Below are 8,332 nucleotides of genomic sequence, written 5' to 3' on the forward strand. Positions count from 1 at the left end.
AATAATCTTAATGTTCTCAATACTATATAATAATTATGGACAAAAGAAAAATAGACAAAGAAAGTACACTTTAAAAAATTATAAAAATAAAAAAGTAGGCACCTATTTATTTATTTTTCTTACAGGGATAAGACTTTTATTCTTTGTTGCCTCAAAATTTGAACTTGGTGGAGGAATAAAAGAACTCCTGATGCTTGAGATATATCCTCAAGGTTGCAAAAGCTCAAGCAGACAAGCAAATTATTACTCCAAAAAAGAAAAGAAGCAAAAAAGAATGAGCAGATTCTTTAATGTAATTCTAGAGTAAGCCACCCACTTTCAATTTTTAAAAATTGCGTCGTCCACTAAATTATATTTTAATTCCATTAAACTATTGAACTTTCAAGAACAAACTATTGCCCATTTCATTTATTCACCACCTCCACCAATTCCTTTTCCCATGATTTCCTTTCTGCTCCATAAAGAAAAGTAGAATACACGTTATGGGAAGCGCAAGCCAAGTAGTGCGGCTTGGCTTAACCTAGTTGTAGTAGGAACTAGGAATGGAAAATAAATTTATTTTACTATTTTTGTTCCGATTGAAAACGGAAAAAAAAGAAATGGAGAATGACTCACCAAAGACCCGTCTGTCCTGCCAAGATTAATATTTGATTAGTCAAGAACAAGATTGAAATGTGAAAATGTGATGCTTATTAGAATCTTAGAAGGACCTTTTTTTGACTGGAAAAAGTCTCTCCATAATCCCATACCGGTAATTATTTCTAAAAATGTGTGATTAAAGAATTAATCTTTGTATTTATTTGACATTCTCTAATTTAATATGCACAAGAATGGCTAAAACTGACATAAGCATTCCATGCAAAAATAACAAATCTTTCGTTAACTAAAGGTTAATGAAATATTTGATCAAAAGGTTATTCATTTTAGAAGTATTCTCATATTTGATCAGAATAACCAAATACCGCTTAACTAAAATTCATTAATATTTCCATCGGATAAATTATTTATATATATATAATTATCAATATGAAAATTATATTAAATATATGAAAAAAGGGAATATATATATATTTTTTATTTGTAACATATGTCTCTACGCTAGAGCCAACGATAATATTCAGGTAAAATCTTATAAAAAATGATGTGAGTTCAGACTTTTGACTTTGCATGTAAAGTTCTCCTAAGATGCGATCCATTTTCACTTGTCCAATTACATGTATAATGAAAATTTATACAGGAATATGAAAGTCTTCTTAGTGGTTTATTTCAAGATTTAATTAATAATAATAGATTCATTAATGTTACTGCATATTATAGAGGAATAAAATAAAAAACTGCAAATATTACTTCTAACTAAAAGGAGAAAAAGTAGTATAACTTGAGACAAAAAAAAAAAAAAAAAAAAGGTAAGCTTATTTTATAAAACTGAAAAATAATAGAATAGAACTCACCTTCTTTTATTAATTAGTCTATACCGTTATAAAACAACAATTAATTGTGGGTAGACAGAAACCCTTTCTTTTTTTTTTTTTTTTTGAACTAAAAAATCTGTTCTCCAATAAATTTTAAGGGCCCATTCTTGGCTTATGTATTTAATAATTTTTTAAAAATATTTATATTAATAAAAATTAGAGCTAAATTCTGATAGATGAAAGGAGAAGCAAACATATTTAACTCTTCAAGCTATAATTTTCTACATATAAATGCCATGAAAAAAGAAATGGAAAATTATCAAAATCGTGCCGAAAAACCTTGAAAGAGAAATTAATTTCTGACTCCCACGTGATACTCTCTAATAACCCAATAAACACTGAGGAATTTTCCTATATAAGACCCCAACAATCTCTCTGATGATTAAACAAAAACTTGAAACCCACAGAGAAAAAAAGCAGAGAGCTTTGGCTTCTCTTTTCTTTGACGTTTCCTTTTACAACGCAGCCATCATTGAGTGTAACATAGGTCTGGAAAGCAATTTGTAACGACAGAAAAACAGAGGCAGAGAAAGAGAGAAACGAAGTTAATTATTAATTATATCGAAATCAGATACCTTGGATTTCTCTTCTTTTGCAATTAATTCTTTGTTTTGCTTTGAAAATCAGCTTTCTTGAGGCATACATTGGTATTAAGAAAGGTATGTGTGTCTTTTATCTTTCTTATATTTTATTTTTCTTGTTTAAAAGCAATCTCCTTTCTTTAATTTTCTTTTCTTGTTTTTTGTTTTGTAGGATTTTCTTGGTACTGAATAAGGAAGATGCGTTTAGTTTTAATTCTTTCTCAGCTCTTCTTCTTCTTCTTCATTGCCTCTTACGCGAAGACCTCAGTTAGGTTCTTGCTTATCTTCTTCTTCTTCTTCTTCTTCTTCTTCTTCTCTGTTCTTCTCAACCGTTATCGTTATTGTTCCTGTTAGTTATTGTTGTGCATTGTGTGTGTGAGAGTTGATAAAAAGTTAATTGATTTATATTCATTCACATGCTGTGTACTGTTTCAATAGTATAGAATATAAACCAGACATGCCTACAAGTTTTGTTTTTAACCTTTTTATCTAAAAGAGACATTTTGTGTGGTGAGTTTGGTCACCCCTCTGTTTTCTCTTTTTTTTTCTTCTTTTGTTTGTTCTTATTTCTTCGACAACTTTTTTTGATTTGGAAAATCCAACTCCAAAACTTCACAATTTTTGAAGAGGACTCAAAAGTTTTATAATTTTCCTTTTCTTTTTCAATTAGAAGGTGGGTAGCATTAGACATTTTTTTTAATAACATTCCGCACTAAGATTAATTTCATATATGTCTAATTGGGGTAGTAACTCATAAGTCATAAGGGTGGTTGGAAGAAGAGTACAAAAGAAACAAAAAGAAATGGTCCTACTTACAACATTTCACCTTTTACGAAGTGATTGGAAGTTCATGTCACGGGCGAACAAAAATTCTGGATCTTTTCATTTTTTCCAGCTTTTAAGCGTTTCTCTGCTGCTTACACCTCACAATGCCATTTAAGTCTTTGTGTCCACACTCGTTTTATGCATATGTTTTTTTTTTTTCTCTCTCTCTCTCTCTCTCTCTCTCACACCATTGACGAAAGCTCGAGCTGCAATTATTCCTCTGCATTTTCTTTTACGTGTCAATTTGTAGCATTTCACATTTCCTTTTGCTTTACCAAACTCAAATTCCAGTCCTTAGGGTTGAATTGGAAAAATTAGCTGTGATTGCAAATTCGGCCAAAGGCTTGGAATTTCATTTTCTACCAAAATATTTATTTTATTTTTTTATTTTTAAATATTAAATCCTACTAAATATTTTGTGATTTTGAATCTTCAAAATATAGGAATACCCTTAAAAAGAAACAAAAATAAATAAATGAAATAAAATAAAAAATAGCTAGTTAAATTTTTCAGTTGTAAATATAATAATAGGTTGAATTCTCATATGGAAAAAGAAGACTTCAAAGGAAAAAAAAAATTTTTTTGAGAGACTAATTACATGATATTGATGACTTGACTCAGACTTGCTATAAGGATTAGAATGTTGATTTTATTTAAACAAGTTAATTATTTCATATAAACTTTGGTATCAGAAATAACATAATATTATTTTTTTTATGTGCAGAAAAATACTCAGGACGACCAATAACAGCTCTTATATTGGGGTGCAATTACAAGTAACAAAGCATCAACGAGTAATCATTCTTGCTGCTGATTTTCTTTTTTTAATTTTCAATTATTATTTTTCATACTATTTTTAGCTATGCGACTAATTTTATCTGGGAGTGCATCGTGCTGGCTAGCCATTAAATTTTTGTTTAACAGTAAAAAAAGAAAAGGAACATCAGGATCAATTCTTAATTTATATTATTAACAGCTAACTTATTCCAGTTTGTAGAAATAGAAAATTTCTGTAATTCGCTATATGTTTGTTTCAGGTGGTGATTGACAATGGAATTGTACGAGTCACTTTGTCGATTCCAGGAGGTGATGTCACTGGAATTAAATACAAAGGAATCGATAACGTACTTGAAATTGATAATGAAGAAGATAATCGAGGGTACTTGATTATTTAAGCATCATTATTTTCACTTTTACTGTTACTTTTACCATGTACTTGAAATTCTAATTACTGTTAACAGTTAGTAATTTTCTATTCAGGTATTGGGATGTTGTCTGGAACAAACCAGGAGATCGTATCATCTATGACAGGTAATTATATTAATTATATCCATCAAATTAATTAATTTAATCTAACTGTAATTCGGTTAAATTTCTGTTTATGTGGGGTTTGTTTAAACTTAAGCAGGAAGAGTTAAGGTTAACCATACTCTGATTATTTCAATATGATTATCGTTTTACTGCCTTTTTCAGGTTACAAGCAACAAATTTTAGTGTGGTAATGGAAAACGAAGACCAAGTAGAGGTTTCATTTTCTAAAAGATGGAGACCATCCATGGGTGAATCCACAGTGCCTTTGAATGTAGATAAAAGGTAAACTTTAGTGTAACTTTCACAATATATCTAAAGATAATATTTTTTTTAAATAATATTACGGGCTAAAAAGTACCACACAATGTTTGCTAAAGAGAGAGATTTGAATTATTAAAAAATAAAATAAATTTTATTATCTTATATAAAATTAAAATCAAAGAATTATTATTAATTTAAAAATTTGCAGGTATATACTGAGGCGTGGCAGCTCAGGACTTTACTTGTATACCATATTAGAACGCGAAGAAGGATGGCCTGACGTTGACATGGATCAAATTAGAGTTGTTTTTAAGCTCCAGAAGGACAAGTAATTGATGCATTAATTAACTCCATTTAAAGCCATATTGAAAATTAATTATGGGTTCCATTTCCTAAATAATGTACGAAACAATGGTCAGGTTTCATTTCATGGCGGTTTCTGACGATAGGCAAAGAATCATGCCAATGCCAGAAGATCGCATCAGGGGCTCGCCTTTAGCTTATCCTGAAGCTGTGCTGTTAACCAATCCAACCAATCCGGACCTTAGAGGAGAGGTAACTCTAATTTCAAAACAAAAATTGGAATAACAGTCGTCAAGTGTTTGATAAAATGCTCCAAAGAAGACAGATTTGCTTGTCTTGAGGTTTATGCTATTTTATATGTTGAAATTGTTCCAAATTGATTTATTATATACTACTTTTGACAAATTGGTAACATTTGTTCATTCTTTAAAATCTTGTATTAATTTCCCTTTAAGCGTCTGAATATTATGTGGATGTTATAGGTAGATGACAAGTACCAATACTCGTGTGAAGATAAAGATAATAAGGTCCATGGCTGGATTTCAGATGATCCACCAGTTGGGTTTTGGATGATCACACCCACTGATGAATTCCGTGTTGGTGGGCCCATCAAACAAGATCTTACGTCCCATGTTGGCCCTACTGTCCTCAATGTAAGTTTATATTTTATGCAATTTTTTTTTTTTTTTTTTTCCTGACTTTATTGGACAATTCAAATGTCAATAAATTCAACCTTATCCATTCGTGTGTGCAGATGTTTACCAGTACTCACTATGCTGGGAAGGACTTAAATACACAGTATAGAAATGGAGAGGCATGGAAGAAAGTTCTTGGCCCTGTTTTTGTCTATCTTAATTCTATATCACCTTCTGAGGATCGAGAAACTCTTTGGCAAGATGCTAAACAACAGGTATATAATATAAATATGTCAACTAGCTTAACATTACTCCAATTCATGAGGATTCTGAATGAAATGTATTTATTGAGTAATCATGTTTGGGACATTCATTGTTTAGATGTCAACTGAAGTTAAAAGTTGGCCTTACGATTTTCCTCAATCTGAAGACTTCCCTTATTCTGATCAACGAGGGATTATTTCCGGTCAGCTAATAGTTCGTGACCGGTACATCAACAAAAGGTTAATGTATGCTAGCTCTGCTTATGTGGGATTGGCAGCACCGGGAGATTTAGGCTCATGGCAAATGGAAGCAAAGGTTGCAATAGACCTTTTCTAGTCGTGTGAACTTTTGTAGTACTGAAATAATGAAGTTAATAGCTGAGTTTAATTTCTATTTTATTTTTGTATTTCTTTTCAGGGTTACCAATTTTGGACTCAAGCTAGTAGAAAAGGAAATTTCTTAATAAAAAATGTTCGAGCTGGGAATTACAGTTTATATGCATGGGTTCCTGGTATAATGGGAGATTACAAGTACGACTTCAATATCACCATCCAACCAGGTATGACTATCTTCTTATTTTTTTGTCGAAACAAATTCAATCTGAAATTTTTTGATGAAGATCCTGACAACCCCTCTCCTTTTGGAATATCTAATGCAGTAAAAAAGGAGTTTCTAATCAAATAAATAAAACTATAGAAAGAATTAATGAGATGATTGGAGTGATTTAAAATTTTAATTGTAGGGTCTAGCATCAAATTGGGTGTCCTTATACATGATCCTCCAAGAAATGGCCCAACTCTATGGGAAATCGGAATTCCTGACCGCAAAGCTTCCGAGTTTTATGTGCCAGAGACATATCCAACACTCATGAACAAATTATATACCAAACACCCAACAGACAGGTTAGTTATCATCAACATTATTTACCATTTTCATCCCTATACTTGATGCTTTATTAGTTATTTCCTGATTAATAACTTCAATTGTAGATTTAGGCAATATGGTTTATGGGAAAGATATGCTGATTTATATCCTAGGAACGATCTTGTATATAATGTTGGAGTCAACAATTACTTTCAAGATTGGTTCTTTGCCCATGTTACTAGGTACTCTTTACACCCATATTTTTATTCCTATCAATTCTTTACTTGAAGTTCCATGCCTCTTATTCTAATTTTTGCAATGCAGAGAGAAAGGAAATAATACATATGAAGCAACCACATGGCAGATCATTTTTGAACTAAAAAATGTAAACCAAAGTGGAAACTACACTCTCCAGCTAGCCTTGGCATCAGCTACATTGTCTGAACTCCAGGTATTCCTTGGAAATTTTGCCATTGCACTAATGACCTAGTAATTGAATTATCTTATATTTGACAACAACTTTTTAAAAACGTTACTTTTTATAGTGTTTGGTAATATAGCGCTTTAACTATTATTTAGAGGTTAAGTTAACTTTTTATAAAAGTTAAACCCATATAATGAGTTTTTAACTTTTTATAAAAAGCTATTTGAATAACAAAACGTTATTAAAGCAGTTAATTTTGTCCAACAAGCCCAATATATTTTAATTAATTATTGATAGATTGATGTTTGAATAATAGTAATTTGATAATGTGTTCAATAGGTGCGATTCAATAATGCCGGTGCCGATCAACCTTTTTTTACTACAGGGTTAGTAGGCAAAGATAATGCAATTGCAAGACATGGAATCCATGGACTCTATTGGTCGTACAGTATAAATGTACCTAATGATCAGCTTGTCAATGGAGACAATACAATTTATCTAACTCAATCAAGAGATGATGGTCCATTCCATGGTGTCATGTATGATTATATTCGTTTAGAAGGACCAAGAGATACTTAAAATTAAGAAATTTTTATGTAGATAAATTTATTTATTGTTTATATGTATTTAAATTCTTGTTTTACTAAAAAAATATAGTCTGTAAATCCAATCATATATATATAGATTGATAATAAAACAAGTATAGATTATTTTTTTTCCCGTCTTTGTAATTTAATATGATGGGTTTTCCAATGATAAAAATATTACATGTGGGCTTAATGTATCAAAATAATTCCAACTTTCCATATTTTTGCAATTTCAACCTATTTTGACATTTTTCTCAATTTGACCTCATTTCAACATTTTACAGCAGTAACACTCTCAATTACAATTAAAAATGAAATTGCAAATAAAAAATATTTTCATTCTTTTTTTAAAGAAATTAATAATGAAAATAAAATTTTCAAAAAAATTTTTTAAATATCAAATTATTCATGATATAGATTTAAAAATATAATATTTGAGATAAGTGCAATTAAAGTATTAAGATTTTATTTTTTTATTTTTCTTAAATGAATAATAATTGTCAATCCAAAAAATTATAACAATAAGGATTTTTCATCCTTATTATATTTTTCTAATTTAATTTTTATACGATGCTTAGAGATTTACTAAATTATTAATTAACATATTCATTTTAAAAAATTAAAATTTAATCTGTTGCAACATTATTTATATAAACTAATGGAATTTTTTTCAGATTTTTATTGGCCTAACGTATCAAAATACCCCAACCTTGTAAACTTTTGCAATTTACTCTATTTTGAAATACACTTTTGCAATTTCACTCTATTTTGACATTTTTAGCAATTTTATCATAATTTCAACCTT

At 29.8% G+C, this 8,332-nt stretch overlaps 1 protein-coding gene across 2 annotated transcripts; it reads left to right on the top strand.

Moving 5' to 3' along the window:
- The first annotated feature begins 1,852 nt into the window (after window positions 1–1,852).
- On the top strand, window positions 1,853–7,660 carry LOC105641720 (uncharacterized). Of its 2 annotated transcripts, none has more exons than XM_012226319.4 (16): window positions 1,853–2,131; window positions 2,226–2,325; window positions 3,603–3,672; window positions 3,916–4,037; window positions 4,139–4,189; window positions 4,352–4,471; window positions 4,659–4,778; window positions 4,870–5,005; window positions 5,236–5,406; window positions 5,508–5,663; window positions 5,770–5,967; window positions 6,070–6,211; window positions 6,395–6,554; window positions 6,642–6,758; window positions 6,841–6,967; window positions 7,326–7,464. In XM_012226319.4, the coding sequence occupies exons 2-16, from the start codon at window positions 2,252–2,254 to the stop codon at window positions 7,329–7,331; spliced, it is 1,770 nt and encodes a 589-aa protein (XP_012081709.1). In that variant the 5' UTR covers window positions 1,853–2,131; window positions 2,226–2,251; the 3' UTR covers window positions 7,332–7,464. The 2 variants fall into 2 exon arrangements, with proteins under 2 accessions (XP_012081709.1, XP_012081708.1); XM_012226318.4 differs by having other exon boundaries at window positions 1,854–2,131; window positions 7,280–7,660.
- Window positions 7,661–8,332: the final 672 nt, after the last annotated feature.

The sequence above is a fragment of the Jatropha curcas genome, chromosome 3 (assembly GCF_041381405.1).
Source record: "Jatropha curcas cultivar XTBG-Jc1 chromosome 3, XTBG_Jcur_1.0, whole genome shotgun sequence".
In the NCBI taxonomy this organism is placed as follows: Eukaryota; Viridiplantae; Streptophyta; class Magnoliopsida; order Malpighiales; family Euphorbiaceae; genus Jatropha; species Jatropha curcas.

Excerpts from the sequence above, each read along its gene's own strand:
- LOC105641720 (XM_012226318.4), top strand. The coding sequence starts at position 2,252 with ATGCGTTTAGTTTTAATTCTTTCTCAGCTCTTCTTCTTCTTCTTCATT. Across the intron at positions 3,673-3,915 it reads AAGTAACAAAGCATCAACGA|GTGGTGATTGACAATGGAAT; the intron begins GTAATCATTCTT and ends TGTTTGTTTCAG. Across the intron at positions 6,212-6,394 it reads CAATATCACCATCCAACCAG|GGTCTAGCATCAAATTGGGT; the intron begins GTATGACTATCT and ends TTTTAATTGTAG.